The sequence below is a fragment of the Callorhinus ursinus genome, unplaced genomic scaffold (genome assembly GCF_003265705.2).
Source record: "Callorhinus ursinus isolate GAN/ISIS: 27379988/994484 unplaced genomic scaffold, GSC_fseal_2.0 scaffold8, whole genome shotgun sequence".
In the NCBI taxonomy this organism is placed as follows: Eukaryota; Metazoa; Chordata; class Mammalia; order Carnivora; family Otariidae; genus Callorhinus; species Callorhinus ursinus.
This window is the reverse complement of record NW_027397070.1, coordinates 36,858,039-36,879,230: the sequence shown is the minus strand read 5'-3', so window position 1 is coordinate 36,879,230 and position 21,192 is coordinate 36,858,039. Positions and strand designations below refer to the sequence as shown.

Here is a 21,192-nt window from a genome sequence, read left to right as displayed (position 1 = left end):
TCATTCATGTTATAGTGAGTTATTACTAAATTTAACATTTTACTTTTTAATTGAGCCAACAATATTTTTCTGACCAAAACATAGCACCTTTTCACTTTTTATTAACTCCAACATTAACAGTGTGCTTCTTCTTCTGGATCACATTTTTATAAGGAAGCACAGTATTTATTACCAAATATCTGATAATAGTACATAACAACAAAATTGCATTGAGATGTGGTTATTGGGTGATGGGCTAGGCAATGAACCTAGCCAGTTGACTGTTTCTACATACCTCTTGTCTGATTTAAGTTTGTGGCCATACAAAACTACTCCTAACAAATCATGGATCTTTGGAGATATTTAAAAATAGAAAAAGGTTTGGGGTGCCTGGATGGCTCAGTCGGTTAAGCGTCTGACTCTTGATTTCCACTCAGGTCATCATCTCGGGGTCGTGAGATCGAGCCCTGAGCCCCGAATCTCGAGTCTCAGGCTCCCTGCTCAGCGGGAAGCCTGCTGGAGATTCTCTCTCTCCCTCTTCCCCTCCCCTTATTCTCTCTCTCAAATAAATAAATAAATCTTTAAGAAAAATAGTAAAAAGATTAAATCCACAAAATTTTAGTTTAAATATATCAGAGGTTCTACTGTATGTGTGTTATTTGATATTTTCTATTATCTGTATTGGTATCTTTTAAACTGTATTCCATAGTTACCATGGTTATTCTTTGTGTATTTTCTGTATTTGGGTCTGTAGTTCCAGTAGAATATGATTTTGCAGGACTTCATTTACAATCGGGATTCTTTTTAGTGCTTTACACTTGAGACTGAAAAACAGAAATGCTAAAGTCTTTTTAACTCAAGTTCCTTGGAGAGTTCACTTATGTGATCTTGAAAAGTAAATTCTTCTCTCAGTCCTCAGTCTTTCTTTCCCTTTAGAAATTCAAGGGAGATTTTTGATTCTGAGGTAAAAATCTGTCTGGTAGAACATTTATACTTATTAATAAATGTGTCTAAAGTGTTTCCACCAAACTGTTTTAAACTGTAACTGCTTTCAAGGGACCAGAGGGAAGAGAGCACTTTGCCAGTCCTGCAAGAAAGCCCTGCCAGCTCAAAAGACAGGCCTGCAAGATGAGAATCTCTCCACTTTGTGGGAATTAAGCCCCCTTTTATGGGTTGTTTGAATAAGGCTGACATTCTATTTGTAAAAGAAAGAGTTTTGAAAAATTAGTGTATTGAAAATACAATTTCTCTGGAGGGTGTTGGGGGCTCAGTCATGTAATCATGCCTAGAAGTACAGCTTGACAATGTTCAGATCATTGGGCAAGAAGTTTCTCTGAATTAAGAGTTTCAAAGAGAAAAATGGTTTTTTACTGAAGTAAACTCCTAATGTGAATACCTATGTGTTAAGTTACAGTCCGAAGTCGTAAGGTTACTGTATGATGCATTTAGGTTAGTGGTAACACAGACCCTTGGGGGACCCTGATTTTCAGGCCTGCAAAATCAGAACAGTTTTATAATAATACTATGCTGTTGGCTGGTTTCACTGTGTTGACATTGGAACGGATGGTTGTAAAAACATTGGTGGTTGAAATTGCTGCTGCTTTAGCACAGATCAAGACGGTTGTGGCAAATTGGCTTTGTGATCATATGTTCTACTGCCAAGCGCTGACCAAAAAAAAAAAAAAAAAAGCCAATTTCAAATAAAAGTGTTCTTGGAAAAGCAGCAAAAATTATGAAATTAAATATTATTAAATCTTGACCTTTGAGTACACATTTAAAAAAATATTTTTCGTGACAAAGAGGGAAATGGAAGTATGCACAAAGCCCAGTGACTACATACTGAAGTATACTGATTTGTCTTATGCTAAAGCAATTATGTGATTGTTTGAGCTACAAGCTGAACTAGCTGGTTTTTCATGAAATACCATTTCTACTGGAAGGAATGTCTGGCAAACTGTACTTCCATCTTGTGTATTTGGTGGATGTTTTCTTAAAAATAGACAAAGAAAACAATTGTTGCCACTGATAAAATTAGAGCATTCAAGCAAAATTTAGAATTAGAATTTTGGGAAACTTTTATCTTTCTGCTCTCACCTTGAACTTTATCGCATATCAAAACTTAGACTTTTTGATAAAATTGGAGATATTAAGGAATAGGACTTTTGATACTGTATAATAAAACTTGTGAGCATTTGAAAAATCTGCATAACTCGGTGAACCAGTATTTTCCAGTTGGTCAGTGAATGATGTTAGGAAACCATGCGTAGGTAAAAATCCATTCAAAGTGCAAGACAGACGATTGGAATTTAGTATAACAGAGTATGAAAAATTCATTGATTTTGGCTTCAGATTCTGCATTGCAACTCCAGTTTAAGAAACTCAAGTTTTGGTGTAGTATCAAAGAAGAATTTCCATAATTATGTGAAAAGACTATGAAAATGCTCATCCTTTTTCATACTCTTAGATCCTCACGGGGCTTGATTTCTTTATATACTCCAACCAAAACAGTGTATCACAACTGGTTGAATACGGAAGCAGTTTTCTAATATTCAATTAAAGAGATTTTTCACAAATAAAAAAATAATGCTTCTCAGAATGTGTAATATATTTTATTGCTTTAAAATGAAATAACAAATATGTATTTTAAATTTTCTGTTTGTATTTCTGACTTTACATATATAAGTATATGTATTTTCATATATATATATATCATATAAGCAAAAGCTTTGGAGTCTTCAACCATTTTTAAATGCAAAGGAGCAAGACTGAAAAGTTTGAGGATCCTGTTTTAGGCAATAGTGATAATGGTAATATGTGTTAGTCTGCTATGCCTAGCGCTTTATATATATTATCACATTTAATCTTAGGGATTATCATCCGCATTATTTAGTTGAAGAAACAGACTTTTAGAGAAATGAACTTGCCTAGGGTTACACAGTTAGTAAGGGACAGAGCTGGACTTCCAACCCGGTGCCTGTCTGTCTCTGTTAAAAGTTCTGTTTTTTATATACTGTTGTATACTCTAACAGGATCTAATGTATACTTTAACATAGATTTATTTTGCAAAGAGCATAAACAATGATCTTCTACTGTTTATCAGAACAGTTATTTGAGATTGACTCTACAGATGAGGATATTTTTATTCCTTGCAGATGAGAGTATTCTGCTAAACTATCATATATTGCTTAGAGGAGTGTAAATTGCATAAATTTTCTGGAAGGAAATTTAGCAGTGAGTGTTGAAAATCCTGAAATGTTTGGATATGTTTTGCTCTAACAATTCCACTTGTAGAAATATTTCCTCATGAAATAATCGAGCAAATGCACCCTGATGTATATTACATAATATACATTGTGGCATAATTTGATAGAGAAGTAATTCAGAAACTAGATGTCCAAGCATAGGAGATTGGTTAAATTGATTATGAATAATGGAATTATTCATTATAAATCATGTATAATGGACTACTTGTAGCTACTAAGAATGATGGCTTAGATATTATTGATATAAATTGTATACAATATATTGTTTAGATGGTAAAAGCAGTTTGAAAACTATATAAAAATGTATTTATAGTTCATTGATATGTTGTAGAAATATAGAGAAAAATCAAGAGGTTTATACATTAAATTGTTGGCAGTGGTTATCTCTAAATGGTGAGGCTATGGGGGATTTTTATTTGCTTTGTTTGGCTGTTATTTTCAGATTTTTAATTTAAAAAGTTAAAAAACATAATAGCAACCATGTGCCACAAGAAGGGCTAGCATAGCTTGTAAATGATATTAAAACTCAATTTTCTAAGCTCTGTCAGTTTTAGTGTTACAGGCTTTTTATGGTTTTTGATAAGTGAATTATAATTTGAAATTAACTATAATCTGTTTGTTGCAGCTTGTATATGAATTTTTCATACGATTTTTGGAAAGCCAAGAATTCCAACCCAGCATTGCCAAAAAATACATAGATCAGAAATTTGTATTACAGGTAAGCAAAGTTTTATGGTTGCATGCATTCGTTATTCAGCTGATAACACTTTACCTTATAATCTCTTGATTGTATAAAAATCTTTCACAGTGGCAGTTATATCACCTTTTAAGCAAATACTGCATATATAAGTTAGTTTCCATTATTGCCTGTTAAAAGTAATAGGTACCTCTTTAATTTATTGTTTAGTTTATCGCTGGAAATTAATTTCGTTTCAAACAACAGGAATGCTAATGCCTAAATCCCTGCAGTTTTCTTTCTTAAAATTTAATTATAAAGGAATTTCATTTATAGGACCTCTACTTGGTGTGAATCTTTGTGTAGCTTGAAAACTCCTATTTGCGTAAGGATTCTTAAGGAACTATTATTGCACAGATCTGTTAAAACTGAAAAAGCATGGTCTAGAGCATAAATAACCTTCAACAAATAATCAAAGTCAGATACTGATGAGCTTTCACAGCTAGGAAACACCTTAAAATTCCTGCAAAGTGATTAACTCTCACCTATCTGTTTGGAGCTTCTCAGGGTGTGTATTCTTGATTTGCCATTTTACATTTTGTAACTGTAGACCACATCTTCCTTTTTACCTGGGACTTGGGAATGTTCATGACATTGAATTTTTAGGTAACATCTTCGTGCTCTTGTTGTTGACATTCATCTATAAAAATGGGTACTTGAGCCAACTGGTGTATGAACTATTGTAGCTCCTTTCTAAGTGATTAATGAGCACCTCATGTCGAAGAGAATAAATATCTATCTCCTAGTGAGCCCAGTAAGCAGAACTTCAAATTTAAAACATTATTTTGGCAGGAAGTTGATTCTCCTATACCTTACCTGGATAAAGGTTGATAGCCTTTGTGATGACTCATTTCCCCTCCTTAATTCAATTAATAAGTTTAGAATTTTGGATATATTAGGTAGAGAGGCTTTGGAAAAGTGAGGTTTTAGAAAAGAGGCTTTGGAAAAAGAGAGGTAGATAAATAGGGGGTTACATGGAGCATTGGGTAAATAGGTCGACTGATTCAGATTCTTATACCAAGGAGGCAAAATGCATTTCAGATAGAAAGGCAACATGTGACAGGTCCGTGTTTTGTATTGGAAAGTCCTTGCATTTATATAGCACTGTATAATTGTTAGAGCATCTTTACATGCATTATTTAATTTGTACCATAATCTAAAACAGACGTGGCTAAATTTGAGGCCCATTTTATAGGTGAACAAACTGAGGTCTAGAAACTTTGTCAAGTTTTCCCAAGCACATTTCCTATTCTGATTTTCTGTCCATTATGTCATGATGCCTCCTTGTGATTCCCCTCACTATAAACTTGGAATGACTTCAAGGCAGGAATAGCCCTCACTTCTCAACACTAATGAAATACTAAGGTTCCCTTATATTTATGGTAAATTAAAATACCCAAGAGGATCAGATAGTGAAGCCTATGTTTAGTTTACATGGAAACAATAAGAACTGGGATCTCACGATGAAGCGTTTTTGTTTTTTTTTTTACATGAAAAGCATGCAAGGCCCATCTCACTGTGTTGTTCGTGGTAGATGGGTACTGATGATAATAAAGCTCATAAGATTAAAACATCGGAGAAACCCAGACTTGAAAGGGATGTTTTGGGTTGTCTGTTCTAGTTCTTTACCCAGTGAGTTAGTCTCCTTTGAGACCCAAGAAGGAGTGACTCCCATTTATTCTTTTTTTAGTGAGGAAGGACCATATACCTGGGCAGATTGTTCTGGTTTTGTTAGAAAGTTCTTTATGTTGAACCTCCCTATACCTTGTAGCCTTTCGCCTTATCTCCCCAGACTAAGTCCTTTAGTATTCACTAGCTCGGACATAACTTTTAGGTCTTAGAACACAGCGCTTGTGTTACCTCTTGGCTCTTTTTCCTAGGAACAGGAGTAGCAGCTCAAATGCTTGTAGGCTCATTTATGACAAGTTGGTGACCAGGTGTCAGACACTAGGAGGTAGACAGGTTTCTATTAAAGGGAGCTTTGGCTGCCCCTCTTCTTTCAGTTATTGTTAGACTTTTTTTTCCCCTTAAGAGAAACAAATCCAGATTTTCATGTGAAATGTTCTGATGAACCAAACTGATTTGCCTTCTGGATCTAGCTTAGCAGCTGTCAGTGTGCATTCTCTGCTCTAGACTGCGTCCTTACTTCTCTCAATCCTGTCTCATTTGTCCGTTTTGAAAGTCTTCAACGTGTGTCCATTTGTCTTTAAAAATGATGTCTGTGTCTGAACATAGTGCCCTGAGCCTGGTCGGTCCAGCACAGCCTAGAATTGGGTTCCCCATTCCCTTGTGTGGGTCTCTTAAAAGGGAAGTCTCATTAACCATTCTTGCTTCTCTGTGGCACTATTAACTTGTGTTAAGTTTGTGGCCTTTAACTGATTTCTAATTTAGCTTTGTGCATGACGTTGTAAAGCCGTGTTTTCCTTTGTTTTTGTTCATTGTACAGTTTGCCTTTTAGTCTAAGTATAGGCTTTGACATATATTCCTGCAGAATATAATTTCTTTCCAGCCCTTTGAAGTCTCTCTGGATCTTGAGTCAGTCATCCACAGTATTCATTGTGCCTCCCGTCTTTATCACATCTGTGACTTTCTTTCTTTCTTTCTTTTTTTTAAAGATTTTCTTTATTTGAGAGAGAGAATGAGATAGAGAGAGAGCATGAGACGGGGGAGGGTCAGAGGGAGAAGCAGACTCCCTGCTGAGCAGGGAGCCCTGATGCGGGACTCGATCCTGGGACTCCGGATCATGACCTGAGCTGAAGGCAGTCGCTTAGCCAACTGAGCCACCCAGATGCCCCACATCTGTGACTTTCTTAACTGCGCTGGTAGCTCTCGGCTTCGTCTCAGATCGTTGATTAAAATTGTTAGAATAGCCAGCACTGGTGACAGAGGACTTTGGCATGTCTTTAGCAACTTTCCTCTGTTTCAGCACAGGTTCATTAATCAGCAGTCTTTGGATTCCATCCTTGAAGCTGTTAGAAATTTACTCTAGAATAGCATCATCCTTCTTACATTTTAAAATTTTGTTCAGGGTGCCTGGGTGGCGCAGTCAGTTGAGTGTCTGACTCTTTGGTTTCTGCTCAGGTTGCGATCTCAGGGTTGTGAGATTGAGCCCTGAGTTGGGCTCCGTGCTCAGCGCGGAGTCTGCTTGGACTCTCTCTTCCTCTCCCTCTGCTCCCCACCCCTAATAAATAAATAAGTCCTTTAAAAAAAGGCTTAAAATTTTTTTTGTTGTTGTTCATAAGGAGAGTATAGACTCTTGTCAGATGCTATGGTAGAAGCCAGCACTTTGTCTTTACAGCATCCCCTCATCTATGGGCCTTGGGACTTTATCATAAAAAGGAATGCTGTTCGTCTGCCTTGGGACATTAATGAACTTCTGGGGGCTACTGTTATTTATTGGTACTGTTTCCCCAAGTACTTGCAATCCATGTGATTGATCATCTGCCTCCGAGTTTCGCCAGAGACAAGAAACCAAGTTTACATAGTGAGTCCGTCTACTTATACTTTATGTTTTCAGCCCTTGCCTCATTTTTACAACCTTTGCATCTTTTACCTTCCCTCTGCTGGGTCTGTTGATGAACTTAACCTTCACACCAGGGCTCCCAGCAGTTCCTGAATCAGTCAGGAAAGGGACAGGCAGGGTATTGGCAAAACCAGTAACACCACTGGGTGGTACTTGAATGTAATATTTGACTAACCAGAGCATTATCTATCATGTTGGGGATAAACCCTGGGTGCCGATTAGCTGCCATTTTCCAGAATACCCTGTTCATTTATGTTGGTAACCTATAAAGTTGGTCTCCTGCCCCTTTTCCTACCCTTTAGTCTACTGATGAGGTACCTAAGATCCCCTTCTAGGAGTGGGGTCTCAATCCCCTAGGTAATTTTCCTGAGCTCCCTTCCTGGGAGATTTGTTTCCAACTTGGGACCTGCTTGGCCTTTTGGAGCTTAAGGCATTGTTGCTGAGATTCCGTCCTGCCCCTCCCCCCCCCTTTTCCTCCTGCCACTGCACCTTACCCGTCCCTGAGCTGGCAGCCCCTTCATCTGTGTACCCTGTAGTCAGCGCGTTCATTATTTATACCCCCACTTTCCCCCTGCTTGTCTCTCTCCGCACAGCCTCCTGTGATGCCATCTAGTCCTGGCGTGCTTTGTACTTCAGTCTGGTTTTCTTGTGACGTGGGAGTCCCCATACCTTCCCCTCTTGCAAATCGGGATGACACTGACCGCATTCTTTTCCTTTGAGCAGATTCTTTATTCTCTGTGGATTCTCAAAAGGAATTTTGGTGATCTCAAACTTAAAACTTTTTTATTTAGTTAGATATAATTTATTCTAGCCACGAGATTTAAACCTTATTTTCTATAGCAGCTATAGCTGTATTTCTTACAGTCTGTTCTGACTCTCATGTCTCCTGTCAGTAAAGACAAAAGCAAAATAAGAATCGAGTTATTTCAACATGATGTAGTGGAAAGAAAGTTAACAAGCTGTGGATTTGCATCCTGACTCCTCTGTGTACTCTAAGTAGTATATATTACAGGAGCTAAGAATATGTGCTGTGGGGTAAGAAGGAACTGCATTAAAACCCTGGCTTTTCCACCTACTTGGCAATGTGGCTTTCAGCCAATTAATATACTCGCTGTCCGAGCTTGAGTCTCCTCATTTGCAACATGAGGAACAGGAAAATAGGATGTACCCCCAAACTGACCGTTGTTAAATCTGCTTAATTGAGTTGGCACTATGGATACAAAGACAGGCTCCCTCCCTTCACTTGTAAATAAGTACTTGAAAACTTGGGCAGATTTTTGACTATTCTGAGCCTCAGTGTTTTCTTCGGTACAATGGCTATAATGGTGACCTCTCTTACAAGTTACAACAAGTGGGCTTGTTGTGATGATAAAATGACATGACTTGTAAAAATGTCTGCTGGTATCATGCATGGATTATAATAGTTGCTCATTAAATACTAATTCCTTTTTTTATACACTCCTCATACTATATTATCTCCCCACATTAGTAGGATATCTTATTTTTCTTGATTCCAATATTAATTTTAAAATCTCCACCTTTTGAAATGAAATGTAAAAGTTTTTGTGAAACTTATAAGAAAATTTTGCAGAGAAGCCTTGAATAAATAACATATTTGTAGATGGGAAATTTGCCATCATAAGGATAGTCATAGAATCTCAAGTTAATTTATACATTTGGTGCAGTTCTAATTAAAATTTCAGTAGTTTAGGCACACCTGGGTGGCTCAGTTAAGTGTCTGCCTTCAGCTCAGGTCACGATCCCAGGGTCCTGGAATCGAACCCCATGTCGGGCTCCCTGCTTAACAGGAGAGTCTGCTTCTCCCTCCCCCCATTCATGCTCTCTCTTTCTCTCTCTCAGATAAATAAATAAAATCTTAAAAAAAATTTCAGTAGTTTTTTTATTTGAAAATTTCAAAAGTTCATGAAATAGAAGACATTTTTGAAAAAGCAATATGATCCTTTGCCTGCTAGATATTAAAACAAATGTTTTAATTTATATAACTATAAAGGTACATGAATGAAAACAGTGTGGCATAGGAATGCCTGGATGGCTCAGTCAGTTAAGCGTCCAACTCTTGATTTTGGCTCAGGTCATGATCTCAGGGTCATGAGATTGAGCCCTTTGTTGGGCTCTGTACTGAGTGCAGAGTTTGCCTGAGATTCTCTCTCTGCCTCTCCGTCTCCCTCTGCCCCTCCCTTTACTCGTGCTCTCTAAATAAATAAATAAAATCTTAAAGAAAAAGAAAAAAACCCAGTGTGGCATGGGTACAGGAAGGAGACTGGAACATAGCAGAGGCTTGGTGGAAAACACCATTCTTAGTATGCCAAAACCCCACAAAAAATGTACCTATACATAGATGAATAGAGATGTGTGTTGTGCATACAAATATAATAGCTTGGTATAATCCTCTGAAGAGGAAAACTGATAGTGTTCTATCAACTTAAATTCTGTCAACTTGAATTTTATCCACTGAGCAATTCTTTGAGAAGTAGTCAGATAGGTACACAAAGATGTATGTACAAGGATATTGGACGCATCATTGTTAATAATTATTAGAAAATTGGAAACAATTTAAAAGTTCCTCAGTAGGGGGTTAGTTGAATAAACCATGGACATTCATATAATGGAATAATCAGATTGTAGAGAATGAGATAGAGCTACACATGTCCTATTTTTAAGTGAAACATGCACATTCTGGAACAGTATGATTTTTTTGAATCTGAGTCTTATTTTAGGGAAAAGGAGTGTTTGTATATGCACTAAAAATTTTGGAAGGCTAATACACCAAGTGGTTAATTGTCTGGTAGAATGTGATTATGTGTGATGACCATCATTTTCTAATTTTTCTATTTCTCTGTTTTTTACATTTAAAAAATAACATGTATGTCATAATCAGTGAGAATGGTGAGAATATTTAGATTACGAGTACATTCTCATTTTGTTGCCTGGCATTTTTCATAAACCTCAGCTGATTGTGTGCATTAGTCTTCCTGAGACTGTTTTTGTCAGACTGCACCATTCACTTATACTTCACATTGGTTGTGTTTCCTTCCTTTCGTCACTTGCATATGTCCTTTTAAAAAATCTGAAGTTCATTGGGAAGCTGCCAGTGTTTCCTCAAGAGCCCTTTTCAGTGCTACTCATTTTCATCCTCGTCAGGAAGCAGTACAGACTGGTGGTTAAGTGTATATACACTGGTTTGAATTCAGACTCTGGCATTTCTTTAGGGCATGGCCTTGAGCAGGTTATATAGGACTGCGTTGCCTCAGTTTCCTCATCTGGAAAGTAGATACAAAATATCCACAGTATAGTCGTTATTTTGTTGAAAGGCTGTTGTGGAGATTTAATAAGTGAATATTATACATAAGCACTTAGAACAATTCCTGACGAGTCAGTGGTCAGTAAATGTTATGTTGCTGCTGTCACTGCTGTTTTGATTAGGATCAGTTCTTGTTTTGAGAATCTTCTTTTGTCATATTTTCTAGGAATAGCCTCAGTCCACGAAGTCATATGGTGTTGGTCTGTCAGCATCTTAACCAGCATGTTAGGAATTTTTGAAATCTGACTTTTACTATTCTAAAAATCAAAGAAACCCTTTGGACTCCACTTTTGTGGCTCCTCTCTGGCTTTTGAGATCTTTTTAGATGTTAAATGTGGTCTCTCCTGTCCTTGGATTCATTTCACCATTGATTTCTTCAAGTGAATGTTTATTAGTGCCAGGAGCATATACTTTTTAATAGGTGACAAGCAGGGATAGCACGGTCAAATCTTTTTTTTTTTTTTTTTTAAGATTTTATTTATTTATTTGATAGACACAGCGAAGAGAGGGAACACAAAGCAGGGGGAGTGGGAGAGGGAGAAGCAGGCTTCCCGTGGAGCCGGGAGCCTGATGGAGGGCTTGATCCCAGGACCCCGGGATCACGACCTGAGCCGAAGGCAGATGCTTAATGACTGAGACACCCAGGTGCCCCAGCACGTTCAAATCTTTACAGAGGCCATACAAGTGGTAGGCAATGAAGTAGTCTAGGTGTGACAGGGAGTGATGGGAAACAGTGGTAACCTAGAGAGGTCAAGAGAACCTGGAAATCCAGATTTTTATATGGGCCAGACAAAACTCTCTGTGACTTGTACCTTTGAAGAGTTTGCAATTTTTTCATTTAAGAATATATGACTGACTGACTTGCTTAGATTTCATTGTAATTTTTGTTAAATCTAGATTTATATAACCTTTAGCATTTCGTATGTACTTAATCTAAGTCTTTACACAAGAAAGCTATCAGATTTATCAAGGATAGTTAGTTGATTACATAGTGCACTCATGTCTACGGTAATGTTGATTTTAGACATAATAACTGCCTTCTAGAGCCATAAGTATGCAGGCTGGCTTGGGCTTATGGAACGTGTCTCTTCCCAATAAAGATAATTTTCATCTGTGTTAGGACAGTTGGGAAAATGCTTTCTTTATGATCTCCGCCCGCGCCTCCCCCACCCCCAAAGATGGGTTGCCAAACCTTGAATTATTTCATTGGGTGTATTATTGTGGCAAGAGTTTAGTAGCATATTTCTAAAGACTGCTTTCAACCACTCTGCAAATCTGAAAAGCAGTCAGTGGTTGCTAAGAGACATACTATTCAAGTGTCCCCATAAACATATGTACTGCTGGAGATTGGGATTTAGCAATTTGTATTTCACATTTGCAGTTATATTTAGCTGAAAGGTGCCATAATTATCATGCAAATTATGCAAATCGTTTACCCTGTCCTTAAAAGTGACCTTTTATTATTGTGTTTTAAAAACTCAAGACAAACTGGACATGACACAAACCAACCGGTTAAAAAATTTTAAGTTCTAAACTGAAATAAATTTCATGAGACCTTGAATCTCAGCTCTAATACAAAAGCTATTTTCCAAACAAGTTCCTTGAATATGTCAAAATGTTTACATTTCTCTCTCAGAGTCTATAGCAAATAAAACTTGAGAGAACTTACTTGATCAGGAATTTTATCAGCTAGCCATTACCAATTAAGAAAGCACCTCTTCACCTCATCCCATCCATTCCAACCTATAACTTACCAACCTCGGGAAAGGGCTTTAGCACTGCGGCTCCTGCATCCAGAGCCAGCTCCGTGAGTGTGCAGCTTGGGCAGTGACACGGGGCCCTGTGCTGAGTAGGGCCCTGCTCTTGGTTTCATGCTCTGCTGTTGCTGTCTTGAAATTCTTCAGAGTTTTTGAACAAGGAGCACTGCATTTTCCTTTTGCATGGGCCCCACAAATTATGTAGCTAGTCCCTGCCTGCATCCCACTAAGTGCATCATTATGTAGAATAACCGCTCTTTCTTGAAATGCTGACCAACTTGATTGTCTTAAAATTTTAAATTGCCAGCTTTTGTTGATTCAGTCAAAATGAAAGCTGGAGGGAGAAAAGAATGGACTTCTCTAGTTTGTGGGAAGAATGCCTGAAATTAGGAAGAAAATAAAAGCATGCGACTTGGCAGATTTGTTCATATTTGGAGGACTTACACCTTTGAAATTTTTATACTGAGTTTCCAGAGGAGTCTTGAAGTCAGAATTGCTAGAAGCTTATAATGTGTAACCTTTTGATCTTTTGTCCACACTGTGCTTTCTCAGTGTTGCCCATAGATCAGCTTGTTTGATGTGTTGGTCCTCTTGAGTTGGTCTGATACATTGGAGTCAGGCTGCTGTTGGCTCTTGCTACTTGGTTCTGAGCTGTTTTCTCCGTGTGCAAAGGTGTTTGGAAGGTATCATTTTTTTCACCTGATGGTAGAGCTAAAGTTAAAAATAAAGCCAGAAATGTGGAGACCTGATTTTAGTCTGATTGAAAACAACATTTACATGAAAACATGTTAGAATACCAATTTCATTGTTTATTTAAGCATTTCTGATGTTCTTTAAAATCTTTCTTTACATGGAATGGGGCATGGTAGTTGCTTCTTTATCATAGTAGAGGGCAGTTGGGCTTTTTGTTTCAAGCCTTTTGCTCTTAATTTTTAAAATAGTTTTAATTCGGGCGCCTGGGTGGTGCAGTCAGTTAAGCATCCGACTCTTGGTTTCAGGTCCGGTCATGATCTCAAGGTCGTTAGGATTGATCCCTGCTTCGGGCTCTATGCTCAGTATGGGCTCTGCTTGAGATTCCGTCTTCCTCTCTCTCTGCTCCTTCTGTTCATGCTTTCTTTTCTCTCTCAAATAAATACATAAATCTTTAAAAAACACTTTTTTAATTGATAAAGTAATTCTGTTTTAAAAAATTCAAGTATATTTATACAGTTTATAAAGACAAATAGCAATCTCCTGCCTCAATCCTTCCCCAGCCGAGTCTCACTCCCTAGAGGTAACCACATTCAAGTCTTTTAGCTGTTTGCTTGTATGTGTCTCCATATCTCCAAAGAACATTCTTATTCTGCTGTTTCTTGATTTTTAATATCTTTTCCTACTGTAAATCATTATATGTTTCCCTTTCTATCTCCTACTTCTATATCTTAACCATGTAGTTAGTTATGTCGCAAAATCTAATGAAATGAAATTGTAGTGTTGCATTAGTAGGACTGTGTACATGTTGTTCATAGCCGAAGCACATATTATGCTATAATTGCATTTCTTCTCTTGTAGAGTTTTTTTTTAAAACCCCTGGAATGAATAATTGCCTTATTTTTCACATGCTTGCTTTCCTATGTATGGGTCACTAGCTCACCCCTCAGTTCTTCTCTGAGAGCACCATACACCTATACACCTCTTCACAGTCTGGCCCACACATCAGCCAGTCTCAGTTCCATTGTTTTCCTTGGAGGTCTCCTTCATGGAGCTGGAGCCCCATCATCCTGCTGTAGTCAGCACTGGCGGCTTCCCCTAGGCTGTATCCACAGTGGTTGTCCCGGGACGTCCCTTTGCCACTCTTCTGCACTGTGTCTTTGCTGGCTTATCTCCCTTTCTTTCATTTTGGCAGAATGCATCCTCTGGATGCTTCCTAAGAAAGTATGAATGGGATATAAATTTTTCAAGACCTGGTTCTCTGAACTTGTCTTTATTCTACCCACATACTTGATTGACATTTTGGCCAGGTATAGATTTATGGCTTAGAACCCATATTCCCGGGGCGCCTGGGTGGCTCAGCCATTAAACATCTGCCTTCGACTCAGGTCATGGTCCCAGAGTCCTGGGATCGAGCTCCGCATTGGGCTTCCTGGTCCTCGGGAAGTCTGCTTCTCCCTCTCCCTCTGCCTTCTGCTCCCCCTGCTTGTGCTCACTCTTTCTCTGTCAAATAAATAAATAAAATATTTTTTTTTTTTTAAAAAAAAGAACCCATATTCCTTCAGAAGTTTTAGGGAATTCTGGATTGTCTTCTATTTCCAGTTTTGGTATTGAGGAGGCCTACACCAGCTGAACTCCTTATTCTTTATAGTGATCTATTTTCTCTCTAAGCTTTTGAGATCTACTCTGTCTCCAGTGTCCAGATAATCTAAAGTGATGTGCTTTGGTTCAGGTCTTTGTTTATTCATTGTGCAGAGAACATAACGGCCCTTATATATATATTGAAATTCATGTTTTTTTTTAAATTGCATTGAATCCTTTCTCAGATAATTTCATTTTCTTTGTTTTTGTGTCTCTGTACCTATTCTCTCTGCCTTTTTGGAATGTGCTAGACCTTCTGGATTGATCCTCTAGTTACCTTCTTCTGTACACTATCTTCTTTTGGTTATACTTTCAGGATCCATTTGTTCATTTTAATGTTCCCGTTCTTCTGAAATTTTTATTTCTGTTACATCTTGAATTTCCAAACTTTCTTTTTTATTTTCTGAATATTCATCTGTAACAGCTCTGCTTTTGTTTCAGGGATCCAGTAGATTTGTTTATTTCTGAGGATAAGTTCTTTTCTGCAGTTTGTTTGTTTGTTTGTTTTTTACTTGCACTGTGGCTATTTCCTCTGAGTTCTTTATGATTGTTTTGGTGTCTGTCTTTTATGTTAGGATGGCTTCATAGTTACATCTTAGTCATCAGAGAGGTTTCTTAGGGCCATCTAAGAGCCTTCTTAGAACGTGTGTGTGTGTGTGTGTGTGTGTTTGTGTACACGTGCACTCACATGTGCATGCACACAAATGGGAGGCACTTAGTACATTGAGCAGAGACCTTGCTCTTTCATTGAGAAACCCTCAAATAATAGTGTATCAATAGGTGTTTCCTCTTGAGGCTGTCAAGAGGCTGAGGCTGAGGTCCCTCAAAAGGGACCTTCCTATTCCCTACCTCATCCAGAATTTTGGGGGCTTAGTCGGGAAGGGTGCCAGCAAAGGTCTCATTCTTCAGCATGCAGAGTTATATTTAATCCTTTTATTTTCAATAAATTTTTCACTTTACCGTGTCCATGTCTTGAAGACTAGAGACTTGCATGTTTATGCTCTCCAGACTTTGATTGTAAATTTTTAGTCCACTGCTTGGGACATGGATCTGGGAGGTCTTGTTACTCTTTCGACAAACTTTCAACTAGCCCTCCTGTTTTTAGCTCCCCACACCCTTGCCATCAAATATATCTGGCGTCTTCAATTCTTAAGCCTTTTAAGGGTTCTCTGGTGTGAACTGGCTTGCTTCTTGTTTGGCTTCCATCCCTGCTGGCAGAATGGAAAAACACTTAGCAGAATGGAGAAAGAGGGAACCCAAGATAGTTACCCCTTGCCATCCACTTTCCATCTTTGAAAAATGTGCAGATTTGTCTCATCTGCTCTCTACTCCTCTCTGCCCCGTGTGTTTCTTCCTTTTTTTATTTCTTTATTCTCATCTCAGAGAGGGCTCAGGAGAAAATTTCAGTCTCCCATCTCTGATTGGGACACCCTAACTGCCTTTTTCATTTTGCCCTTCTCATTTCACTGTAGATTTTTTATGAGGTTCAAGGGAGGGTTCTTTGGCTAAATCACTCCACGGTTCATCCCTGTTTGTTAGCTTCAGGAAGGCTGGTTTTGTAAACTGTTAGGAGTCAGCATGTTGGCAGGTCTGTCTTTGCTCTGTAATCACCTTGGAAACTCTCCAGCTTCTTTTCTCTGACAAGTTGCTGCTATATTGTAGGGAATACAGTCCTCTAGGCATTTACAGATGCTGGATTGTATTTCTCATTGCTTTTTTGTGGGGAGTGTGTATATGACTAAGCACAAACATTTTGTTTTGGAAATCAGAACTCATCCTACTTCCCCTTTTTGGGGCCTGTGCATTATTATACTTTTTCTTTTGTCTTTTATACCATAAAATCATCAAAAATGTGTTCTATAGAGCAGCAGAAAAGTAATTTATATACTGTAATTTTTCTTTCTCATAGGACATAATATATTTTTATTTGTGGCTTTGTAAATGACTTAAGTTAGATGCCTGGTAATGCATGTCTTTCGAGGGCCTAATGAAAACATTAAATAATTTTTGCTTAATTATTATATTTTCATTAAACTCTTAAGATTAATAGTACATACCTAAGCGTAGTTGATTCAGGTTTTGCTAACAGTATACTCCCTCAAACTTTCTCTTATTTATGTTGGTTGCAAATTACTCGTTAAATCCTTTTACAACACTTAAAAATAGGACCCAAATTAAAAAAGAGAACTTAAAAGATTAGTTATTTCCGTTAACAAGGAATAGAATGAGTAGGTTAGAGATCTTATGTCGTTTTGGGTACGTGATAGATAAGAGATACTGAGCCCTCGGGGCCTGTTTTTACTTACAAGGGCCACATACCTTTCTTTCTTAGACTGTTTCCTGAGGATATGTATAGTTGACTTGCTCATTGCTTTCCCTTTGGGCTCCAAGTTTGTTCAGTAGTGAAATGTGTGTGCACAGCAACAAGGACAGTTCCTGGCATATGCAGAGATTGATTGATTGGTTGATTGATTGCGTGGCTAAATGGGCAGAGAGATGGCAGGTGTTTTAACAGCATCTTCTATTCTGATAGGCTCCTGGTGAAGGTATGTGCTGTTGACCTTCACTTCAGCCTCCTGATTTCTTCATAGGTCAGCCTGGATGTCACTTCCTCTAGATGCCTTTCTTATTACTCTACTTCTCCCAAATAGAGTAGATTTGTCTGCTATGTATTTAGCATCCTAAACCACTTAGGCTGTTTATTTACCTATACCCCTCATTTAGACTAGGCTCTGAAAGCTGATTGTGTCTGTCTTGCTCATCATTGTATCCCTGACACCTTGCCCAGTGTCTGGCTCTTAATAGGCATACATATTTATTTGAGGTATTCATTTTTTGGATTGATGGATGACATTGTGTAGCCAAAAATTACATCTGTCTCGCTGCCCAATTTTGAAGATTCTCCTTCAGTTTGTACTTCCTGCCATTATTGGAAGAGCCATTCTTTGTCTATAATTTTGTCTTCTGTTCAAAGAAAAGCAGCAAGCAAAAGTAGATAATTTATTTGATTACTGCCCACTGAGTTATTCTTCTGCTGTCAACCGCATGTCTTAATCACCTGATTCATGCTTATGGATGTCTTGATAGCTTTTTTTGGTAATTAGGGTAGTCTGCGTTCATTTGTATACTGTCTATATGTTCTTGAAATGTTTTACTATAAAGTCAACTTTAGTATAAACAGTGAGTCTTGCTTTATTGTGATGATAATGAATGTATGAACGACACAGTAAAATTCAAACCAGTCTTCACGTTTCTTCCTCAACCTGCCCACTGTCATTTAAAAAAAAATAAAGCCTTGGGCGCCTGGGTGGCTCATTTGGTTAAGCGACTGCCTTCGACTTGGGTCATGATCCTGGAGTCCCAGGATTGAGTCCCTGCTTTGGGCTCCCTGCTCAGCAGGGAGTCTGCTTCTCCCTCTGACCCTACCCCCTCCTGTGCTCTCTCTCTCATTCTCTCTCTCAAATAAATAAAATCTTTAAAAAAAATAAAACCTTATTGAGATACAATTCACATACCATAAAATTCACCCTTTTAAAGTTTACAGTTCAGGGTTTTTAGTGTATTCACCAACTTGTACACCCATCACTACTGTGTAATCGCAGAATACTTTTTATTATCCCCCAAAGAAACACCATATTCTTTAGCAGACATTCTTCATTCTGCTGTTTGTATGGATTTGCGTATTCCAGATATTTCATATAAATGGAATCATACAATAATTGGCCTTTTGTGTCTGGCTTCTTTCACTTAGCATGATGTTTGAGAGATTCATCCATGTGGTAGCATATATCAGTATTCTTCATTCCTTTTTATAGCCAAATAGTAATCCATTATAGCCCATTTTGCTCATCCATGCATTAGTTGATGGGCGTTAGGGTTGTTTCCACTTTTGGCTATTATGAATCATGCTGCTGTGAACATTCATGTGCAAGTTTTTGCGTTGATGTGTTGATATCAGGATTCAGTTTTTAATTTTAGATTACAAATGAGTAGAAACTTAACAGATGTTACTCATGTATAGCATACATACAGAAATTGTAAATGTTCATCTCAGTGAATATTTACAAAGTGAGCACACCTGTGTAACAAGAACCAAGCTCTACAAAGAGAACATTTTTGGTATCTCTGGGGACTTTTAGATGTTGGATTTGGTTTAGGTTGTTTCATTTGCCTATACGCTCAAGTAGAGCTGAAGCCTTCCTCTTAAAACTGTATATTTGGAACATAAGCTCAGTAGGTAGTTTATGTTATAATAGTGCAGCAGCTGAGCTGACAGACTCTAGGACCTCGATCGCTTGGGTTCAAATCCCAGCTCTGCCATGTATTAGTGTGAAACCATTGGCAAATTGCCTAATGTCTCTGTGCTCCGATTTCCTCATCTGTAAAATGGGCATGAAACTGCCTCATTGCGGGGAGGCGCCTGGGTGGCTGAGGTCTTGGTCTTGGGGTTGTGAGTTCAAGCCCCTCAGTTGGAGTGGAGCCTACTTAAACAAACAGAACACTACCTCATAGGGAAGATTAGTACACGTAGATGGTCAGACCAAGTGCTGTATATGTGTTCTGTTAATGATTATTGTTACTGTGTCTGTCTCTCCATTAGAATGTAAGCCCCTTATCTGACTAACGTATCACTGTGTTTCCAAAGACTAGCACTGTGCCTGGCACATAACAGATACTCAGTAAATTTTTGAAGAAGTAAAGGAGGGAGGGATTTTAAATGATGAGTGGCAGGATTCCTAAATCGTTTCCTGAACCCACTTTTGACAGCTACACTGTCTTTCATTTACAACAGCTTTTGGAGCTATTTGACAGCGAAGACCCTCGGGAACGGGACTACTTAAAAACAGTCTTACACAGAATTTATGGCAAATTTCTTGGTCTTAGAGCATTTATCAGAAAACAGATTAACAATATTTTTCTAAGGTAAGTGGAGGACGGGGGGAGAAGGAGAAGCAAAAATGGTGGTTTTATAGAAGTGTTAAATAAACTTCAAATATTTGAACATCGTGTACTGACTTTACTTCTTTTCTTTTTAAAAAAGGTTTGTTTATGAAACAGAACACTTCAATGGTGTAGCTGAACTGCTGGAAATACTAGGAAGGTAAGCACATTTTTAGCTAATTGCTAATCTCAGGTGAATAGCATTTTGAAAATTAGATTCAAATGCCACAGGGAAATGCTGACCTAGATCTCTTGCTGTATGTACATTGAGTACTCTAATTTGTGCTTTCGCATGTTTCCCAACTGACTCTACAAGACACGATTTCTTGTGCCTCCTTGTTCCACAATTATGCATTGCTAATTCTACTGGAATGACTGAAAGAGCTAACAGTTTGTTCATTGCTACAAAGACAATACATCTAATTGCAGTCAAGCCCGTTACTCCACAACATCTTATTCTCTGTTAGTTTCTAGGCTACCTGTCCTTTGCCATATCTTTTGAAAGCAAGTTAAAATAAATTGGAAAGATTGCCATTTTCAAAGGAACCATGTACCCAGGTGTAGTCCCTCAACAGCTGCTGCCGGGAGAAGTGGATTGAATTGGGAAGAGACAGCTGTTGTGTAGTTTTTTATACACAAGGGAGGTTAATGTGACTGGGCAATGTGATTGCTTAGTTTCTCCTCCTAATGTAAGGAGAAAAAGTGGAGTCACATGGTTTTTTCTGTGATTTTTCCCAGGCGGGGGCTCTATGTCTATGGTATTCTTGGTTAGAGAAGAAATTTCAGGAATGATGTCTGCAAATGGAAAGGGGTCCTAAGTGAGGAGGGCAAGCGATTTTGGGGGGAAGGAAAAATAAAGGGTTATTGATTACAAAAGCTTTTGGGAATCATCCAGCTAGGTGAAAAGAGCATAAGAGCCTATGCTAGGTTATCATAACCAAATTTTCTTAAATTTCCTTCCACTTAAATATACTCTTTGAAGTAACTCAGAAATCTTGAATGTCACCGGGTGGGGTTTGGGTTGTTTTGGACCAAACATAAACAGATTCAGATTTAACCTAGTTTTCCAAGAGCAGGTTGTCTCAGGTTAGCTGGTTGTGATCATGCTGCTAATTGATGTTTCTTTTCTTTTTCTAGTATTATCAATGGCTTTGCTTTACCTCTTAAGGCAGAACACAAACAGTTTCTGGTGAAAGTGTTGATCCCTTTACACACTGTCAGGAGCTTATCACTCTTCCATGCCCAGGTAGAATTTTATGTAACTACTTTTGTAAGCAAAATTAAAAGTTTACAAACTCAGTGTTTCTTTGATATTGATACTTCCTTAATTAAAAAAAAAC

General features: G+C 38.1%; 1 protein-coding gene across 3 annotated transcripts in view; it reads left to right on the top strand.

Annotated features, from left to right (window-relative positions):
- PPP2R5E (protein phosphatase 2 regulatory subunit B'epsilon) overlaps positions 1 to 21,192 on the top strand; it is a 148,551-nt gene that overhangs the window by 103,307 nt on the left and 24,052 nt on the right. For all 3 annotated transcript variants that reach the window (XM_025869918.2, XM_025869917.2, XM_073895341.1), the window contains 4 exons: positions 3,868 to 3,960; positions 19,704 to 19,834; positions 19,953 to 20,012; positions 20,990 to 21,098. In XM_025869918.2, coding sequence (XP_025725703.1) covers positions 3,868 to 3,960; positions 19,704 to 19,834; positions 19,953 to 20,012; positions 20,990 to 21,098 — 393 coding nt within the window. The remainder of the gene's footprint in view (positions 1 to 3,867; positions 3,961 to 19,703; positions 19,835 to 19,952; positions 20,013 to 20,989; positions 21,099 to 21,192) is intronic.